We start from the raw sequence: 23,614 nt of genomic DNA, 5'->3' as shown, positions 1-23,614 counted from the left end.
CACTGATGCGATATTTACGTTGTATGGAGCAATATGCCTACCACCATCTCCGTTATCGTGTCTGAGGATAGTTGATGGGGGGGTGTCCGCGGGTGGATTCTCAGGCCATCCTAGTATGGTTCTTATTGAACTGTTATAAATATCAACCATATACCCCGGTGTGCTTATTTCAATCGTCGACGATAACGTCGGTTCATGAACCGTAATAGCGATTTTTGATTCCTTTCCTGTGATCGATTTTATCCTGCGTTGAAATTCTTTATTGATTTGCTCTATTTGGTATGACCCAGTTGGTATTGTAACCTCCTCCCAGTTTGGGGTCCCATCGGGTTTATTTGTCCGTGCAAAAACCAGCGAGTTATTAGGTTGTTGTCCGTTAAATGCGTCCGCTCGGATATTAGGCCAACTGTGATATACTCGCAATTTTGCCAGCGCTATTTCCTTTACTGGAACCGGTGATGGGAAGTTCACACTGAATTCGGGTTTCGTTGATGTTATCGATATCATACTTGTTTGTACCGGAGTGGTGTTCTCCGCGATCCGCTGAAGTAATTGAGACCCTTCGGGGTTCAGCGACATTATTATTATTCGTTGTTTTTAGTGTCTAATTTTAACAACCAGGTGGTTTCGGCTTCCAGTTGAAAATCCTCGATTTTTGACATCGCGGAGCTATATAACTGGACCATCGTGGAGAATTCAACATCGGATACGAACAAATTATCAATCGATAACGAGATCAACCCGGATAATTTCGAGTATGCGTCGGATACTATTTGATGTTTTACTGTATACTCGTTGAGTTTTTTCTGAAAACACGATGATATCTTCCTAGTGATTGCGTTGGCAACTCCAGCAACTGTTGTCATTGCGGAGACAGCGATTGGAACAGCGATCGGGGTTATCGTGGTCACCGTGGATAAAATAACACCGGCGCCAGCTACTATACCCGACACCGAGTACACGACCGCGTCGATGGCGGTTATTTTTCGGCGGTATTTTTTTATTTTTGCACGGTATTGTTCGGAAAGCGTTTTTAAGTTCGCGGAGAATTCTTTTGCGGTATCGAATCGATATTGATGTGACGTCGGTGATACCTCTGATTCAATTTCCTTGGTGGTCATTTTTATTTTAAAAGAGCTAGTGTTTTTAATTACTTAGATTCGCTACAAATTCCACGTACCATGTAATGTTTGCCCCGGCTAGATTTCTATCAACGGCATAAATTGTGAACGGTTCAGTTGCGTCCTTGTCTATAATTGTTGATATTGTATTGTTAAACCCGGATGAACTCGACGATAATATATTAAACTGCATCATTGAAACCAGTGTCAATCGATAAATGCCCTTAACAGTTGCGGTGATATTTACTGTATTCTGTGTAGGAGTCCAAGCGAATGATCCATGCCGAATCGTGTATACTGTGTTGACGGTGTTCTCGTGAGGGATTTTTATTTTTTCGAGTTGCTTTGTCATTTTAGGTAGTCTGTCTTTAATCGCCGCAACATCAGTTTTAATCGTTCCTATTTCCTGTATATGCGTGTCCACATCTTTTTTGTTCGCTGCAACCCTAGTAATGAGTGTATTTATTTCCTGTATATGCGTGTCTATACTTTTTTTGTTCGCTATAACATTAATTTTGAGTACTTCTATTTCCCCTTCATGCACGTCTATACTTTTTTTGCTCGCTATAGCATTAACGTTGATTGTTTCTATTCTCTGTCCATGCGCGTCCACATTATTTATGATCGTTGTAACATTAGTAATGAGTGTATTTATTTCCCGTTCATGCACGTCTATACTCCTTTTGTTCGTTGCAACATTAGTGTTGATTGTTTTTATTTCCTGTCCATACGCAGTGATATCATTTATAGTTATTGTAATCTCATCCGGTTTGACATTTTTTTTACCAAAGAATTTATCAACGGCGTTATCGATCCTGTTAACATTTTTTCGTAACGAGGTAAATTGGCCCGACAGCGTCGTAAACTCCAAAATAGTATTTTTTATTGTTGCAAGATTCGGTTCGGTTACCGTCGGGGTTCCAAAAAAACTAGCGGTAGTGAGTTGTATATCGGTCACCGATCTATCTAACCTTGTAAAACCGTCTTGGACTAATGTTACCCTATCCGTCACCGTCGACAGATGTTCACCCGGTTTGAGTCGTCCGTCGACGGTATACAACGCGATAGTGCCCTCGCCGGCATCACGCTGTCGTGTTAAAACGTCATTCAGTGACACATTACTGGATTTCAATTTACCCTGGCGGTCTTGAAATACAACTATTTCATCTGGGTCAACACTGGTTAAATTCAACGTATCAGCGATTTCATCCTCAATTAGTTTTTTTATGTCATCGGTGGCGGGCGTTTCCGTGGGCTTTTTCAGCGCCGAAACCGGTCGTCCCCAAATATCAATCATTATTATTGTAAATGTTATTCTCTAAAATCCGTTGAGCTTCTACGACTCCACTAGTGTATTCGTTTACAACCACATGAGGTGGTTTTCGCGATGATGAAATCGCCGCAAGTACGTTTAATACCTCGCGGCCACATATCGGTGGGTCACTTAATTGCTGTGTTGGCAGCGTGGAATAAAAAACCCGGGCCGAACACGCCCGGGCTGAACACGCCCGGACATACCGCATGAACTCTTTCGGCGGAGCTAACCCGTATGAATCAAAATAGACGATCGCACGCGGATCAATCGCGTATGAAACCCAATGAGTTCCCGCTCCGGAGGACCCATCGAGGTTAATTATGCCGGTTTCAATATTCCTTGGTGCCGCCGGTAATTGATCCCTCATAAAAACACCTCTGAAGTTTTTTATCGCTAGCGCGTTTGCGGCGTCTATTAAATCAAAATTAGACATTGGAGTCATAGACTCCTGAGTCAATAAACGGTTCCCGGTACTCTTAGACCCTTTCCCGAGTACCATGAATACGGGGTTCCCGGTAGTCTTAGACCCTTTCCGGCCACGGGTCGTTTTTTTTTGTAGCCTTTCCCGGTTGCCTTCTTCAATGCCATCCCCGCCGCGGTACCAACGGCTCCTAACGCCGCCGCCTTAGCCACTGCTGGTGCGGCCGCGGCAATCAACGCTGGAATCGCAGCTAACAGTGGAAATATCCCACCGGTCCTTTCCATGTTTTTAATTGCTGCGGCTGAAAAATCTATTTGAACACCCTTTTTATTCTTCATCGCATCATTGAAATGTTTTATTTGACGCGCCGTCAACGATATCTTATGATTACCACCTGCCATCTGTGACGGCTTCAGCGTTATTGTGGTTCCGCATTGTTTAGCCGACTTTGATCGTAATTTCTTGACTTGACCATCAGTCAACTCTACACTGACGACACTATACGACATTTATTGTAAACGCGTTTTGTGCTTTCAATTACATGTTTTCCACTGGCGCATCAACGATTCTCATTCGTCCACCAACGCCTTCTAGCAGCATTGATTTATCGCTGAGAATGACAGCAACCGCTCTATAATTAACACCACCCGGGGCTATACGAGCTCGGAAGTGTATATCAACGACGGATTGTCTCGTTAAATCAAGATGTTCCAGCGAAAAATAATAAATCGGATACAGGTTTTTAAAATCAAGTTGTGATATTTGCAAACCAGTGTCGACGTTTTGATCACGACCCATATACGACAGCAATCGATGATACACACGTGCGATATGGTTGTCGCCGTAATTAAGCTGTATATCCTCGGATGGTTCCTGTTGTCCGTTTATTCTCAGCGAAACATCCCTGACTCCTAATTGATCAAATATCATATGGCTGTGTTCTTGACTGCCCAATCGGTTCCTATTCTGTAGCGCTATGAATATATGACGCGGGGCTGAAACACCCTGTTTTGATGCCAGGTGCCATGTAAACGTATCGGCGACGTTATCCTCTTTAGCATCAGTTGTTACCGCTAGCCAACTCAACAACGATTTCCCCCCCTGTTCCATAAATGCTAACAATCGTGCTTCCGTGGTAACTGATGGAGTCAGCACCGGCATCCACAATGCCATTTTAGTTAAAACGACTTTACCGGCAGCGACGCCAGCAGCACGCCATATTGCATTGTTATCATCGCCCCTTCGCGTCAGCGCGATTGTATGCTTAGCCCCATAGACAACTTTTCTGACATTTCTGCAGAATCCAAATATGTGATGGAGTGGAATCGCGCATGAAAACTGTCGGCGTGGTCCTTGCAACATTCCTACTCGTGCTGCGAATCCTAGATTGTAATCATTGTTGGTGCTTTTTATAATATTGAAATTAGCGCCTGGTCTTGCTCTGCGGTCTGGATTGGCTGCTTCAGCCTGTGGGTCAGTTGCGGTATCTCTTTCCGCCAGCACGTTGATGTACTGAATATGGTCAGCGTTATTGGTGGTGTCCTTCGCAAACATCATAGATGGGCCCGCCGATCTTGTATAATCATCCGAGTATCTCGCTAACCCAATTATCGTCGTTGCAACATCAACCTCGCGTTCTATTGATTCAATTTCTCGCCCGTCAATAAGATATCTGGCGCTCTCAAATAACGCCATAATACCGTTGTTGACGAAGCCAACTCGAACACGATGGTCATCTGCGTATGGCGCATTATCGGCAGCATTTGTCACGAGTTCTCCCTCGATTTCGATAAACGCTTCACACGGCAGAAAATATTTACTGGTATCTTGGACTTGAAGTTCAATTCGCGATCGTAGGTCAGGTTGCGCTGCATAATAAGAATAATATTGATAATCACGGACAGAATCATCCCTGCGCACTGGGGCATCCATATCAAACGCGGGATCAGCGGTTCGCGCAAACATTCTATTATTTATCATGTTGATATTTTCAATTGCGATTTTTTCGTCGTAAATTCTTTGAATTTAAACCACTCCCCGCTATCGCGTTCATGAGCGCGTTGGTTGCCGCATCGGCGGATGGCGAAGTCGCCAACGACTGAGTCGTCGCCAACGACTCTAATTTTTCTTCCACGGCGTTATTTATTACTTTACTGACATTTGCAGGCATCACTGTCGTTGATGGCATTACCGGTGGTTTCTGTTTTTTTCTCCTGGATTTCACCAACGACATTAGTTTGTCCCGCGCGGCTGAAAGCGCCTTTCCGGCAACATCTCCAATAGCACTAATTCCCTTATCACGAATAACATCAATAGCCTTCATCCCTAATTGTTTGGCTAACGGCGCTACTTTTGGAGCCATTCTTGTAAATAACCCCGCAATGGTGCTACCCAGACCATCTCCATAGTACGCGCGGTAAACAGGCAATCGCGAGTTTACCACGTAGACGAGTACTGGTTTATCATGGTTGTAGTGTATGATCATCCTTATTAAAAACACCAGTTTTCCAATTAATCATCCACGAGTTCGTCTATGAGCGTTCGATATGCATTAATGTCCATAATACCGCCTGCAAATAAACGCTTGCAAATATCAGCGGCCTCATTGATTATTTCCGGAGAGTTATTTCCGGCTCGTTTTCCTCCAATTAGTACCTCTAGCCGTGATATATCACTGAGAACACTACCAGGGCAGGTAACGCCGTAGGATTCTTTACCAACAGAGTATCCTTTTCCTTTTTTTGGTGTTATACTCTTAACTTCCTTGTGGAATGCGTCGTAATCGGATTTACTACGATGTGGTAATGCATCTTTATGTTTACTTGCTAAATACACTATTCTTGCCCAGTCCTTTAACGACTTTATATTTTTCTCGTAACCGCTATTGATATGCTTCTTATCTCGTATGCTCTTAGCAAAATTGTTGGCAGCAAAATTAATTAATTCTTCCCTGTTGCTGAAGCCTCTAATTTGATCTATTGTGCTCTTCTTGAGTACAATGCGGGGTATATTCCCTTCTTTTTCTTCCGGTATTTCTTCTTCTGGTGTTTCTTCGGGTATTTCTTCTTCTGGTTCTCTTGCGGTGGCGCCTAGTTCTTCTTCATCGGCCATTGTAACATAAGGTTCTTGTGGTTCGGTTATAGCGAGTGGTGGTGGCCTCCGTGTTGTAGCAGCCGCTATTTTTGCAGGAAGTGTTTCTAAAGACCTTTTTGTTTGTTCGGTCTGAGCCGCTATCTTTTCAAGCGCATCGAGGACGGGCACAGTTGCCGCCGTAACATCTTTGGTCGCTTTAGTTACCGGGGCAAAGAGCTGTTCGATTCCAACAGCAAAATCAGTTTGCATTTGCTGCCGCGTTTGAAGTTGTTCTCGGACCCTGTCTCGTAACGGTATGAACTTTCTAAGCGCTGCTAGCCGCTCTCTGGCTAGCCGAGTAGTAAGTGATTCACCTACCATTATTGTAAATTGATCCGCAATTTTCTAATTTTCCGCCGAGTGTACCATCGGGGGCTCCACGGAGTTTTCGTCTATAATCCTTCTAATGTTTTTGATCTTGCTAGAAATCTCCCGGCGTCGTTCATAAACACGTCCGAGTTTTTTTCGTATTATTTCAACGGCAGTGAATAGTCCAATGAATGCATTTGCGTCATTGTGGTACAAGTTTTCATTAATCGTATGTTGTAATCGTTTTATAAAAAAATACTCGCGGGCCAGGGCAAAACGCCCCCGTTTCGACTGTTCGTTAATAATCTCATAATCGGATAATATTTTTTCATTGTCGAGACCATCAGATAATTCAATTCCTTGATTTTTTAATTTTGAAATCTCGGCTAATATATTATTGATGTCTTCGATATTCATTATTCTTATAAAACATCTTGTTTTTAAATAAAAAAAAATGAAAACCCCGTGTATCAATTCCGAGGTGTTCATACTTTGTTTTCTTCCGGAGCAGACAATAACGTTTCACACTGTCATGGTGGCCTTGTCACGGTGACTTCGTCACTCGCTAATTTCTGTTATATATGAAAATCGAATTCTATGCCCGGTCTTTTTTGAGATCGCTGTTTGATATACTCGTTCTGCAACAAATTGTATTGAGGCTCTACAAATATCGAAATATTTTCCTGCCTCATTCATCGACTGAAATATTTTTTCCTCGTGAGTTGTTGTATCAAATGATTTTACGCTTTTTGCTTTTTTTGAGCATTTACCAGTTTGGCCTTTTTTACTATTTTCACTCTGAGAGATAGCTTGCAAGTTTATAAGAGAATTATCAGTCTTATTATTATTAATATGATCAATAACAAGCCCATTCTCGATTAATCCGTTAAATGCTTCAAATACCACCCTATGAACATAATACTTCTTCTTTCCGGCACCAAACATCAAGTATCCGTGATTATTTTTCCATCCAACCGGCTTCTTCAGTCTGCGGTTTCTAACAATACCGTCGCGAGATGCCTCGTAATTGACGAGCAAGGGGTGGGGTCTGAACTCTTGGTCCATTTGTATAATAATACTACTTGTCTAATTCATTATTTGGTTTAATTATAAACCTTTCAATGTAGTCTTGGGGGGTTTTGATGACGAAGTCGGCGGTGGGGTCAATGACGGCGTTTTTAATTCGCTTGTCATAATAGCGTTTTAGTTCCCTGTATCGCTTTCCGCCACAATTGATACACAACTGCGATTTTCCTCTTACACCGACGTGGCAAACCAAGCACGGGAGGGGGCCAAGAGAACCATTACGAACGCTTTGTAAATGATACCCGCAGAATTCACCTCTGCATGATTTATTACACGGGGTTGTCGACCCAATCATCAACCATTTGCAGTGATTCATTATACTATATTCTTTCATTTAAATACTTGTTTTAATTATATGGATGAGTTCGAGAGATTAGCAGCAATTAAGCCCCGGAAAAATATTAAATTCAATCTCGATAGAGTCCTCAAGGACACACCAAAAGCGTTAATAAACGATAAAACCCTGTTGAGTAAAATACGCGATTGTATTAATGAATTCAAGCGTGATGGCGCATCTCACAGTTGGTCAACATTTCGAATTGATGGCATTGTTGATGCTACCATGAACGACAACCGCGCAGCAATGATAATATCACAACTTGACGGTAAAAGATATTTCTTCAGAGTAAAATTTATTGTCCGGGTGGAATCAGGCGATTGGATCATACGTGATAAATTTGAACCAGTTCTCAGCGACATGAAAACAGTCACTGTCAGCCGCGACTCCAAGCCGGGGCTGTTAACCGGAGTTGACAGACCATACTATGAACGAGCGTATCCTGAAACAGCAGTTGTTTATGGAATATACCCGTTAAATAAGAAACCTGATATCGGAAAACTGAAACCGATGAAACAGTCAACTGGGATAAATTGTGTAGCAGAACGAATAATAGAGCATTTTACAAATGCATGTCGAGGAAACAAATTGACTGATTTACGACGTAGCAAAATCAACCAGTGGGAACTAACCGTAAAAGAGCGTGGAGCAACCATCAGCGACATAGCGAGATTAGAAACGTCGTTGAGATTTCCAATAACCGTTACAACGATAACCGGTGAAGTATTATACGAATCAAAGTACAAATCAAAGGGAGCCCCAATCAAAATTATCGATCATAACGAACACGCATGGACGCCCGTGATCACAATATTTCCACGGAATAGAACAGTAAAGTATATACCCGAAGAATTCCTGGGAGAACAATTCTCCAAGGACGGTTTTCTCGCGGAGAGGAAACTATTTGATGCTATTGCCTACTTGTGTAAAAACGACCCTGTATCAGTGTGGTTACTTCGCAGCGCTGAAAACGATGCGGATACCTTTGATCAGTTTGTAAGACCAAACGGTGAATTATATCGCACTGAAGCATTTCACAACAAGATGAAAAAAACCGCCATGGAATTTGAAGAGCATGATGAACAACTGCTAACAAATTGTTTTACAATTCCATCGGTTGTAGCTCATGTTGCAGCAAGGAAAAATGCGTGGAGACCAACGCGCAAGGAATTTCTACCGGATGTACAATCCAGTTGTTTGGAATACTATCACGGTGGACTATGGAACACTGAATACAACCGCGACGCTATGATCTCGGTTGATATGGTCGCCTGTTATCCAGCGAGTTTTCTCGGGTATGGATCCGCCGCCGAGTACTTTAGACGATTTGGACACCCCAGACATGAAATGACTCGTGTTGCTATTAATGGACCACTGCCTGATTTTGATTTAACCGGATTCGCTCGCATAGTATCATTTGAATTCGCGGCAGGACTCCATCGCTGTTGCTATATTTGGATCGGTAGACACATGGCTGAAAAGAAGTGGCTGCCAATAGCGCTGCTACGGTATATGATTGATTGTAGCATGCTAGTTTCGTTGATTGTCAGTGACGCGATTATATCATACCGGGCGCAGACTGAAGTCTGGTTACCAGAACCGGAGCGTCTAGATAGCATAATTGACGAGTCCAGAAAGCGCATTGATGCCGACGAGGAATATATCATCGAATGGTCCAGGAGGATATTCAACCAACGAAACCACGAGGCAAAAGATCTCGGTAGAAGAATAATTGGTAAGTTTACACAAGGTGGAAAAAACTGCGATTACAAACGATATTGCTCACGGCTGATTATAGATGACGCAGAATATGATTTCGTAATCAAGGACGCAGTGGCGAAAAATAGATACGTGAACTGCAAAACAGCTTTCTTGTCCAATGGAACAAGGTTGGGTACAGTTGTTACCTACAGCGATGGAGACAGCCCGGCATACCCGCATTTGAGGGCGTCTATGCTGGGTTATGCCACTATTAATTTATTCTCGATGATAAATAGATTTCCTGACACCGCGGTTAGAGTAGCCGTTGATTCATTTTATATAGACGTAGCGTATAAGGGAAACGTAGCCGAGTTTACTAGTCCGGACGAGAGTTGGGGTACATGGAGAATTAAAAATGAAATACGACGCGATTATTCCCCGTCAGCAGATGTCACCGTTGAGAACAACTACTTACGCGGTGATAAATTGTCAGAATGGTCTAATGCACCATCGTGTTCTGATCCAATTTGTAGACACAAGACGGTTTATTTAAGCGGCTGTGGCGGGTCAGGAAAGACGACTCGGGCAATTGAATTATTTCGAACGCGGGCAAGTATAATCGTGCTTACACCGACCCATAGACTAGCGCGAGAGATAAAACAACGAAATGTTGACGCCGTTACTTATCACAGCTTTTTTCGATACAGCGGCGGTGAGTGGACTCCTGATCGAATGGGTGAAAAATTTATTCCCGATATTATCATCTGGGATGAGATATGTACTGTTTCGTTAGATACTTTACAAATGTTTCTTGAGTGGTTGCTGCGCGCGAATACAGCGGTAATCATGTGTGGGGACCATGGCCAACCACCACCATTTGTCGGCGAGGGTCCACATGATTGGTTGAGCGGGTTCGTGGACTATTATGAAGAAACCGATACTGATTACCGAGCACTTGATGAACAACTGCGCGAGGTTAAAAAACTAATCAGATTACAGCCGGATAGAGTTCAGTGTGAAATAATCCGCGAGGTGATTCCGGAAACGCCGTTAAATGAATTCTGGGAAACATGGAGACCAAATGATTTAATTGTAGCGAGTAGAAAGATAGTCAGAGACACACTTCAGCGGAAGTTGTTTACGTTGCATAAGGAAAAGTTTCCAACGCGTCCAGTGCCGTTATGTTATAGACCCGCGGACACACGGCGGCAGAACATTGAAGTTGAAATTCCAGGCCGGACAGAAAAACAAATTCTCGTGCTGAATGATATCGTGCTCGTTGATATCGGTGTCGTCGAGGACGCGCTACGTGCTGATAAATCCCCGTGGACGCTAGGATACGCAACAACAATACATTCCTCGCAGGGACTAACCATCACGGACACAATTGTTTGGATAGTTGATAATCGCATCGAATGGTCGAATCTAGTCTATCTTGCAGTGTCCAGAGTACGAAGGATAAATCAGCTTCGAAGAATTGTTATTGACGAAGCCACCGACGAAGCCGGCGACAAAGTCACCATCGATGCAAGCGTCATTGATAGAAAACTCTCGGGTTACCGCCAACAGGATAAAAAAAAACAGCGGCGTTTTGATATTGATGCCGAATTAATAATCTCGCTACGACAACAACAGAATAATCACTGCGCGAGTTGCAATTGTATAATGAGTTGGCGTTATTCGGATAAAGACACTCGCCAATTTACCGTGGATAGGATCGATAACAGTCTCGGTCATGTCAAAAACAATGTGAGGTTGACCTGTCTTGAGTGCAATAGACGCAACGGCGCTAGTTAAGACCACGTGGGGGCAATTGAGTATCGTTAGGTATCACTTGTAGTTGCTCGCGTGTAAATCCGCGCTGAGGAGCAGTTGAATCCAGTCTATAGATCGGTGGTCTACCAGTTGATCGTGTTATCGTTGATATGTTATGTGTGGTAACACTCCAAATAGGATCAGTAGCTCTTTTTTTACCGCCTTCAAGCTCTCCTGGTTCATACAGATATCTCACGGTGACATCGCCAAGAATCGACTTGGAAACGCTATTTATTTTTGATTTTCCGGGTATATACTCGTATTTAATCGCGTCGCTGGGCTTCATGTTGATTGCTCGGGTAATCTCGTTATTTAACGCTGCAATTACACCTGGCAACCTTTTGACCCATTCTCGAGATCGTTTTTCTTGGATGAATTCCTTCGCGTATTGATATCCAAATAACCGTTCAGCGAGAGTCCGATTGAATCGTTCAACAATTGCCTGATCACGATGTAGCGCAGTATGACCTCGTCGTATCGCGACGCTATGATGTTTCAGCGTTGATAAAACAGCGCCGCGAAATTCACTACCGGGATCAACTTGTAATAGATTTGGCCAGCGCAGAGGGCCTCTTCGATAAATTCTTTCAAACGCAGCGGCTACTTCAGTTGCTGACTTTGTTTTTAACGGCTCCGCTTGTTTGTATCGACTCGCAACATCAACTACGGTTAGCGCGTATTTGTAACCGTTGTCATGCGGCAAAAATAGTATATCAGCCTGATGAACTTCATTGGGTACGCTGACATCAAAGCGCGAGAAGTTGATTTGTTTAGGCGGTGGTAGATAAATTTGCCATATAGCCTGTTTGGATAACCAATTAACCGCAGTGGCCTTTGTTACCTTTGCAGCGCTTGCGAGTTTACCAATTGCGGCCTTCCCCTTCCAGTATCCTCTCGGGGAATAATAGATGGAATCCATGTTGTTATTATAAACGCTAGCGTTTTCAATTACCAGCGCGAGAAGCTCCGCTTCCAATCATTAATTTACCTTTCATAGCCGATTTTACCAACCATGAAGCCAATTTTTCTTTGACGGATTTATCAGGAATAGCATTTAACGCGTGAATTAATTTTACGTCCGCGATATGACGCTGTTGCAGATCGCTACTTTTGTAAGCAACATCATGAGCATGACACGCCTTATCGATAGCGTTTATTGGATACTCACCGGGTTTGGGCTGATTTTGATCATCGAGTCTAATATCTAATCGTGTTCCGGGGCCACAGTAGTTATATCCTGGGAGGTGTTTTTCTCCTGGATACTTTGCCCACGGGGTTCCGGGGAGTTTTGATAACTTGGCTGCGATGTCACCACCTCGCTTTTTTTTAAAACATCTCCGGGTCTAATAGAAATAAATCTAAATTTCTTTGTACCGCATTGTACACACTTGCCAGTAAGGGCCGATCTGTTATTTCTTGTTGTAGCGGTTGTCATATCATTTGTGCCAGTACGTACTCTACACTTCACACAATATAGATCCATAATTTATGTATAGAGATATGAATATAATTGATTTTTCGGCGACTAAAACAAGAGAACCAGTTAAGCATGTTGCAGCGTTACCAAACTCGATCCGGATGATTATCATCGGACCATCTGGATCCGGCAAGACGCAATTGTTACTCAATTTAATAATGAGATGGATGAAGTGGGATAAGTTGTATTTGGTTGCTCCTAGCGTAGATGATCAACGATGCTACGAGGTGTTGAAAGATTTCAACGAGAATGCATCAGCGATCGCTAAAAAAAATGTTATTGAGTTTATTACGGATATCAATGATGCACCGGGTATTGATGATATTGATGGCGACGTTAACAATCTAGTCGTGTACGATGATGTTATGTTAGACAATCAAAAAAACCCAGCTAGGATATTTTCCAGAGGCAGGCATAAAAACACTGACGTGATATATGTCACTCAACGATACACTCAGATTCCAAAAGTAATTAGAGACAACTGTAATATTCTTGCTGTGTTCAACGGCGTTGATACACACACGCTACGAAATATTTGGCAGACATGGTGCGGCGGTGACATGGACTTTAATGTTTTTCGAAACTTTTTTAGTCATGCTCAGTCGACCCCACATGGATTCGTAACGATAAATTTACATGATCCTCGGACACGATATCGTATCGGACTTGACCAAATATTCGGTTAGTTGTAAATAATTTTCATTGTAAATAACCACTTAGCAGCAGAGGGGGCAATGACATCGACGCGGTCGTCGATGTGCTTACCGGACGCTGACGACGCTGGGGATCGGCGCGCAGAAGGTGTTAATTAAACCAAATGACGTTTGGACGATCCCCCAACGACGTCGTCGTTTTTTTTTTACCAGGCGCTGACGACACCGGATCCGCTGAGTGCAGAAAGTAATAATTAAGCAAAATAACGATTGGACAAAATGTCCGATTCGCCCCCTCTGCTGCTGATGGACATGTAAAGGGAGTTAAATATTTGAGAGACTGATGAATGGAAATATGAATAGCATGTGTCATGATCTAAACATAATTGGACTGAAACAAGATTGAAACTGTATGGGTTACCGTAATAGGATTAATTGAAACGACTTAAAGACACTGTATGCAGAATGAAATGTTTATGATAATGAAGTATACGAGTCTCTACAAACCCTCAATGAAATTGAAAAAAAGAAATAAAATAGTAAGTATAAACAACAATAAGACGTTATGCACTGCCATGAGCACTTTAATTATTCTAATAAAGCCCCTTCTAATAAACACCATCCTCCTCCAATTTCTCTCCACAAAAAAGAAAGTCATATGTCATATGTCATCATGGCATTAAATCCATGCATATTAATTATGGTAAGTCGACATATCTAAAACAGTACATGTGTAATCCAATGACTGTTAGAAAAATCAAAATTTAATTTACAACCGTTTTCAGTCAAACAGCGATATTCGGTATTCAACACCCCTCAGTAGAAATTGCACACACTCACCCCACGGGAGAATCTAGTATTATAACTATACTATATGCAAAACACTCACCAAATTGTATGATATTGACTTTGTTATATACAAATAATGAGTTTTGTTATATTTATCACACAGAGAATATGGTATATAAAATAAAAGCTGAACTTGTACATCATGTTGGGAAATTCAAGATTTCAGAAAACCTATTTGCACATATAGCACGAGCATGCTATACATACAGAAAATAACATGTAGAAGACCCTAGGGTAATGTACCCATACACATCATGAAAGATAGGTATCTCGCTCCAAATGATCTACACCTAAATTCATATATAACTCAGTATTAGTCAAGGGAAAAAAGTTAAAGGTAGAATATAGATTGATGTATGCAGCAAATAAATTCAATGCAGATATTCATTTGCATGCATCAACAACTTTGTTTCTTGCCCATTCCATTACACATTAATTGAAAGAGATATGTTAAAGGATAACATTTTGAGGAAATAGCTATAAAACAAGGACTGCCAATTTGTATCTAAAATTGCCTTCCGAGTTCAATATAATTCTTTCTTTATCTCATTTGTACAGTAGCAAGGAAATTTCAAAACAACCTTTGGCATCTGACATAAAATAATAATTACAAGACACTACTGTACATGTTTTATTACGTGTTGGCATAATAAATCAGATTTATTTTGGTTTGACTGAGATAAATGTCTCAGCCTGAAACCTCAACATGTTTATATACATGTACCAATTATCCAACGAGTTTGTTTTGTGTCACTTGCAACAAAACATATAATATATCAAAATAGACATTTCCCTCATTTGAACTGTAACGTAAACTATATGAAATGAGCCAATGCATACCTTTTCAAATTAAATCATTCTCCTCGCCTGTAACAAACACACTGTATATCAAATTATTTCGTTCCACTCCATTACAATCAAACATATATCGTATCAAATTAATTGCTTCCCCTTACTTACAACAAAACATGAATGTAGTATTGTCCTTATTACATACCTCCTCTTTAAGACTATCATAATAATTTAAGATTCACAGTTTTGCTGGAATTCCAAATTTAATTTGATATTATAAAGGCTTGGATCAGTGCCTATAAGAATAATGACACCTAGATGTCAGGGAACATAAATAATTAGTTCCATTCTGGGTGTGTGATATGACAGTATAAGCTGAATATCTAAATCAAATTCCTGATCTAACTTCTAGGGTTGAATGAGTAGATAATAAAGGGAGATAAAACATACTTACTTGTTGGCATATGTAACTTGGTGATGTGAAGTTGATATATGTAAAGATGTGGATGCAAGCATACAGTTGATTTAACTCAGTAACACTCGTTAGGATGTCCTACTTACACGCACTGGTTAGCATGTCTTACTTACAAACACTGGTTAGCATCTCTGACTTACAAATACTGAACAACATGTCCTACTTACAAGCGCTTATTAGCATGTCTAACTTATAAGCACTGGTTATCATGTGTTATTACAAGCACTGATTAGCAAGTCCTACTTACAAACACTGGTTGGCATGTCTTATTTACAAACACTTGTTAGCATGTCTTACTTATAAGCACTGGTTATCATGTGTTATTACAAGCACTGATTAGCAAGTCCTACTTTCAAACGCTGCTTATCATGTCTTACTTACAAACAATGATTACCTCTTGGGAACACATATCAACAGCTCCTCTTGGATTTATAAAATTATGATCGAATACTTGTCCATGTGTATAAATGAAATATCCTACAAATAGTCACCGTCGGATTCCCATTACATGCTTGCAAACTGTATTTACTTGCGGAGCAGTTCGGCGAGGAGCGGGATTATAACGTTACTAATCTTCGTTTGAGCGGACTCAAATCTGGTTATATTATTGGCTTGACGATACAATTTCGTGAGCATGACTTAAACCATGTTGAACCTTCGGAAACTTACCGTTGAGTTAAACGCGTAACCATGTCCATAAGTCCTGACGGGGAACCATATATCGACCGATTGTTGTAAACAGGAACATAATCACAAAGATTATAATTTCCGTTTCGAAAACCGCCTTGTCAAACAAATTATACACGGATCAGCATAAATCCGCACGGTTGTTTGTCCCGTCAGTTTAGACCAATTCCGGTAATTTCCCAATGTGCATATGTTGAAGTTTCTCCTTTGGAATACATTTATAACATCCACCCTAAATGTGTTGCCACTAGTCGTCAGAACAATAATGTGGTCGATTAACGCAAATAAATATATAATGAGGTTAGAAAATCCAGCCGCAATTGCTAACAAAGCAATAAAAGCGAATGTGGTTTCCCAAGATTTTAGTATACGTAAATTATATGTTGCTTCGTGGAGTAAATTAGATTTGTGGTGGCAAAATGACCAACATACAGTCGCCGTGATTTCAATTAATTTTGATTCTAGGTAGCTGCCAAATACGTTAAATAATAACAGTGTATCCTTGCCGTAATTTGCTGTAACTTTGCATTCGGTATCGATGTGAACAAAATGCCATCCGAAATTGTCCTGCTCCCACAGATGGCACATATGTAATATCAAGAACTTCCACTGAAGCAATAAATAAGTACTATTATTTGAACAATCCCCGTGACAGATATGAAGTTGTTTCCACGAATTATTAAAGAATAGAAGACTTCAAAGCATTCTTGAAGACATTAACCTGTAAAATAGGATCAAATGCAACCCAAAATAACTTAAACACTGCTATATAAGCGGTTTATATGGTAGTGGCCACCGGTCATCCTTCGTGCTCCATTCGCTGAATGGAAGCTGATATCGATAAGTAATTATACTGTACCCACATTTAATTACTGAATACGGTGAGATTTTTTATATTTGATTAAATTATTTCGCTATCGAAATAATTCGAGCATCAAGATCAGCGTATTACTTGACTTTTTTTTCTGTCACCACCACATTCCATTTATATGGTGGTAGCGTCACCACCAGCGTGAGTAATAATCCGCTTGATGTTATCTTTGATAGTTTCAGCGCTACAGTCTCCCCCAGCCGGTTGTTGATCTCAATGATTTCATTGTACTTATTTTTTAAATCTTTTCCATTCCACTGAAAGCACGAGTCGTAGACATAACAGATGTGTAGATGATCTAAAAAAATATATTGCATTGATTGATTGTTCTGACTGACTCAAAACTCAATTAATCATCGATAAAATTATAAATTTCCACTTCGAGATCGATGCATTAAAAACAGAAATTACCTCCGTTAATATCAAAGCCAGTGCTTCAGAATTTAATACTATATAAATTAATAGCTTTAAAAACGAGCTTAATTTGATATGCTTCGGGATTAATACACCATGCTTGGAATAGTACATGGCGTATTCGTGCCGTCGTTTATATGAAAAACACATAAATCACAACAGGCAAAAATAGCATCAGATAGATTTTGTGGATTCGTACCGACGTAAATCAATCGCATACAATGTAAGCTTCGTTAAATATAACACAGCAACGATCAATATATTTCTAACCAGACAATGGCATTATAAGAGCGTAGACACTCAAGCCAAACTTTTCCTTCCGTTGCAGGCGCGAGGCTTATATACGCGTATGCTAAAAAAGCACAACAATACATAGACCTTTACAATAATCAAAATACATCAGTGTTTTCGGTACTTGGATATCCAACTTAACTTCATGTTTTTAACAGTTTTTTATTAGAGCAGTCGACTGTGTATTATCCGAAAAACATGCGCATATGTTGCACGTAGCTGACAATATATACCTTGTACATAAGATGCACGACACACGAGATTTCTCGTTGAATTGCATCATCATCGCGAGAGTTCATTCAGGAACGACACAGTAGGAATATGAAAGTTGACTGCAATAGGAACGCCAAAGACACCCGCTACACCAGGGATAAAAGATAAATAGGTCGAACATCAATCAATACGCTCTTTTAAAATATAGCCGTGTAAGGATATGCCGTCAGAACACTGGTCATCAAAGGTAACAAATTCATATAATTGTGATCAAATTTCAAAGAATAATATATGCCATGTGCAATATAGTTCTGAATACGTGTTAACTACCAAAATACTGAATAGATGACATGAAAAGTAGTTCACTACTGAAAGATTTAACCTGACGCCGCATTCAGTCTCCAAGGCGATTAATATACAAGAGTTATTGCCTTTACGTATATAACACAAACAGAAGGGACGAGTTTTCGATTTAGGGACACCTGAATTCTGGAGGAACTGGGACCTATTGGCATAAAGTTAATGTGATAGGTAGTGTATTCGCAGATGAAATATGTTTAGCGAAGTAATAAACATTATGGAATGAAACTTACGCGACCGAGTTTAAACCAAAGCTGCTTTAATAGTTTGCGTTTAGTCAATATTAAAACGATAAAACTTGCTTCCAGAAAATTGTATCAACAACTCAACCGCGGATGATCAATTTGTGATGTTATTTGGACAAAATTTGAGAAGATAAGGATGCGAGAGTTTCAATCGAAGACAAATTACATCCTCCGCGCAGGGATTACAGATTCCACGGCCATAGTGCCCAATACCTGGTGAATAAAATAATCAACATTATTGCGCGTAAATGTGCGCAGATATTAAAATAGGGATCATGCGTGAGCATTACCATCTATACCTCGTTAATATTAAATAACTCAGGCTTGATCAAGTCGTCAAGCATTATATAAAATCGGGGATGTTGATGTTGATGGAGAACAATTTTAATATGAATTTTGCTTAGTCAGCACTGTAAACATGTGACTTACATCACCATAGTTTCGACAAGGCGACTAATCACGGACCTAGTCGATATTGCTTATGCACATTTCTACATTTTTAATCGGAAATTAACCCAACGAGCCCCATTCGATATTATAAACCTGTTCTTGTGTATTATTATTTTTGGTATCATCGTATTCCTTGATGGCGTAGTACAGTGATGTCTAAGGGTCAAAATTGTTCTGTTTTTATAGGAAATGTTGAGTTCCAATCAACATCAGCTGATATGAAGAAGCTGATTTTCTTTTAAAGGCACAATTTATTTGTATGCCGGGGCAGGGTAATGTTGATTGGGATCAAGGAGATTTCATTATTATAAGAAGTGGAGTCAAACAACATCCGTCGTCGTGGAAATACATTTTTCTGAGGTATAAAATTTTAGACCCAGATCCTAGTACGTGTGCCTTCTACTTGATTGAAAAGCACGCAATATTCATCATGTTTTTCTTCTTAGACACTCTTGATGACACCTGTCGATGCGAAAACAATTACTACAGCAAACGGAAAGCAAATAACGACTTGATCGACGTCCCTATGTGATTGATAGAAGGGTTAATTGTTCCAATGCAACTTATAACCAAGCGTCAGTATATCAGACAGATTAGGTTGTTACATGTTTCAATAGAGAAATAAAGAACATATACATATATGTTTGTTTTTTAGGTATCTGTATGATTTAGTACGTCAGTTGTACATATACATTTATGTGTATGTTATGTTGCGCAAATTATTGCGGTTCCGTTTTTTACGTTTCAGAATATGGACAAAGAAAAACGTTCAAATACGGATATTTACACATGACACAACCTATCTAGCAGATTACGTCAAACGGCAACAGTTCTTGAATACTCAGCTAAAGAAGTCTAAAAGCTGTAATTGTAGCTTGCACGTGTGTTTCCTTCCTATTTTATAGACCGAATAGAGACGTCTGTTTCTAATATCACCTTTGTTATATTATTTCAGGAAAAAATGCAGATACAAGCATATGTAAGTATAAAAATATATGCCACTCAGTCGACCATGAACAAGTTATGTATTTTATATTGTTCACAAGACGCGTACATGCATTATAAATAGGTATTCATGGAATTTTAAGTTATTCATTGCTATAAAGTACCTTTTTCATATTTGGATGAAATATCAGTAACATTATTTCAGATCAAACCAGGTTGTTAAAGTGCTTTAGATTCTCGCATAATGAGATTATCCTCTGTTTGACTTATTTTCTACATTAGGACATTCGTTATACAGTTTTTTGTGTCTCCACCCAGAAAGGGAAACGTAAATATTTAATACAAATATGAAAAACCCAATTGAAGGGGCGTCCTTTATTTAGAGTTTTGTTCATGCTACACCACCTAAAGTACATTTCACCGTTTCTAATAACAGGTTTACTGTGTTCTTTCAGCGCTCGATGTCAGGACATGTAAGTACTAAAATGTGCACGCAATCTCATTACACGATACATATTACTGGAATTTAAATTTTATTTGACCACTGATAGGAAAGTCATCAAATCATTTCTCATGGAATTTGATATATAATACTCGAATGTAAACGTTATTTGACCCCTGATCGCATATATCATGTAATTTAGCAATCATTTTGAGGATCAAATGTTCATAACAATATTTTAGGTCACATTATTGTCTACTAAAGGTTTTTACATAACGTCTAACGAAGTTTTATTTTGGTTGATTTAATAACAGAGGATGCCTTTTCTAATACATGTACAAATCTTCTGTAAGAGTAAAGAACGCGTACAAATAAAAAATACATAGTGAACAGCGAAGCCTATATTGTACGTATGCCCATTAGTAATGTAACGACCAGACGTTCGTCATTATTGCTAAGTCATTATGAACTAATCATAATATTATGATGCATTCACCAGATATTTGCCTTATAAATACTTCGTTTTAATTTACGCTGATTTCATCTTCATCAAGGGTATATTGACTACCTATCATTATGTTCACCAATTGTTTCTGTTGTAAAGAGGACAATATGCATGTTCTTGTTTTCATTGCATATTATAACCAAGATTAATGTAGTAAGGCACCGAATGAAGTATAAGTTTAAACCGGATATTCTATCTGCTACAATAGCCAGTTTATTTATTAACTATTTTAAGATACAAATGGAAACACTTTGGATGTATTAAAACAAATTAAATAAATGTTAGGCACTACGTCGCATCATTGTCCTACCTGATCTATCGCAATACCTCCGTCATGGCTTACTTAACAATACTTTACGTCGCACATAACTGATTCAATAATCGGAATAATAAAATTACCCCTGATTTCCCCAAAAGTTTGTATCTATAGTAGGATTGATAATAAAACTTGTAAACACTTACGCATAGCACATACATATTCTGCATACATACATCATGAACCAAAAGTAAAGGTCTTATATATATATATATATATATATATATATATATATATATATATATATATATATATATATATATCTGTATACATCTATATATAGATATATATATATATATATAGATATATATATATATATATATATATATATATATATATATATATCTGTATACATCTATATATAGATATATATATATATATATAGATATATATATATATATATATATATATATATATATATATATATATATATATATATATATATATATATATATATATATATATATATATATATATATATATATATATATATATATATATATATATATATATATATATATATATATATATATGTATATATGTATATATACAGGGAGCTGTATTTTTATTATCGGAGTGATTTCTAAAACACTGTTATGATTGATGGTGGAAAGAGATCTGTTCTGAAAAAACGATAGGATGACTATTGTATATATTGTTATGCAAATGTTTGAAATACTGAAAATATAGTTATATCATCGTTATTATTGATGTCTCATTTTTCTTCCTCGGAAATTGTAAGGTATGGCTTTGCATTCTTTAAAGTTGCTCGAGGATATAATTTAAAGTCTTCTCTTTATTGAGGGGTCTAATTCCAGGGCTGATTTCCTCTTTAATATGAATTTGATTAATAATGTATCAAATTAGGTATGTTTCTTTTCTTGCAACAAATACTAGGATTCTCATCATACGGATAAGTATCGTCAGGTAATAACAACTAGATAAATGGTCTTATCCATAACTCTTCAAGAAAGTTGAGGTCGAGTAGAACTATTATTCCGTTTGCTAAAGTTTCAGAAATGCAATCCTGATGAAATATTTTCTTCCATGAAAAATATTTCACCGAATTTAGAAATTTCAATCTATGCAGTTTTCTCAAGCCTTCTAAACTACTTCGTCAGCAAATCGTTTAACTTTCTTACAATTCGTGAGTGACTGATATTAACAGCATTGTGATCGCCAAACGGATTCCATTCTCTATGTATCTACCGCGTTTCCTCATGAATACATTTGTACTGATAGTTGTTCTGAAAACATATTACGATACGCACAAAGCTATTTTATGGGCAGAAACGTAGATGCCTCGTCGTTCACTCTGTTTATCATGCATTCAATAACAATTACAATAACGACATTCGACCCTCGTTCCACCATATGCAGTAATGTTATGATTTCGAAGCATATTGCTTTTTATACATACTCATCTGTCTTGTCGATGTGTTTTTCTTTCTCTTCTCCAGGTGATATATGTTATTAAATGCCCCATTCCTTGTCTTGTTTTCCACAAACAGCAACGACATGATAATTTCAACTATTCATAGAGATGTTGGCCTTAAGCACTAAAACAAAATTATTTTTGCAATGGAATGTGGTCTCTCAGAGATTTATATGCTTTCGTCGCAAAACGTATTAACCATTGTTTCAATTATTTTATTGTTTTTGGAGTGGCATGCTAAACTAATTAGTAGATAATGGCAACATGGTTCCTAACACATGCTATTAACATTTATATTTGGACCTTATAACTACATATAACGTTAGATTTTTACCAGCTCGCGACACAAGAATAACAACGATGGACTTTCTGTATTTGAATAAGACTGCTATTCTCAGAACTCTATGTCCCTTAGTCTTCTTGAAATTTCACTGTTAGGCTACTACTCGAATGTGAAAGGATTTAAACACGGGATGTATATTGTCCAGGAAATTAAGCTCCCCGGGTATAATATATTACTCACTGAGTTACTGAAATGTTTACTCCGTTTAATGATGAGTTCATGTAAGATGAATCGTAAGTTACCTCTTTTACGTTCCTTGTCATTTGACGGAACGTAAGGTCAGAGATTTGACGGCCAAAAGAAGAACTTTTGATAAAATTGCAGCACAGATCTTTAATAGCTGAACCATAATCATTTATCTAAATTCACTAATAGAGGATAGTGTCCTTAAACACATATTCCTCATACTATAAACATGAATATTTAATTGCTGTCTAATAACCTTTCTATGAAACATTTTCAAAATATGCCTCCATTGACAAGCTAACGTTTTAAATGGATTGCGTACCTCACCTGAACCTGCTTTATTCCATCATGCTTTCTGATACACCTTTTCATCTCTCCACAACATATGTATTTTTGTATCATTCAGATAATAATTCGACATTAATTGG

General features: G+C 38.9%; 1 protein-coding gene across 1 annotated transcript in view; it reads left to right on the top strand.

The window, feature by feature from the left end:
- LOC149774128 (uncharacterized) overlaps positions 1-22,763 on the top strand; it is a 59,697-nt gene extending 36,934 nt beyond the window's left edge. Inside the window, exons 7-9 of the mRNA XM_089945848.1 lie at positions 19,970-19,993; positions 20,415-20,432; positions 22,683-22,763. Of these exons, the coding sequence (XP_089801974.1) occupies positions 19,970-19,993; positions 20,415-20,432; positions 22,683-22,763 (123 nt within the window). The remainder of the gene's footprint in view (positions 1-19,969; positions 19,994-20,414; positions 20,433-22,682) is intronic.
- Positions 22,764-23,614: the final 851 nt, after the last annotated feature.

The sequence above is a fragment of the Sinohyriopsis cumingii genome, unplaced genomic scaffold (genome assembly GCF_028554795.1).
Source record: "Sinohyriopsis cumingii isolate HCF-2022 unplaced genomic scaffold, ASM2855479v2 utg000426l, whole genome shotgun sequence".
Classification (NCBI taxonomy): Eukaryota; Metazoa; Mollusca; class Bivalvia; order Unionida; family Unionidae; genus Sinohyriopsis; species Sinohyriopsis cumingii.
Note: the sequence above shows the minus strand (reverse complement) of the source record. Positions and strands in the feature narration are given on the sequence as shown.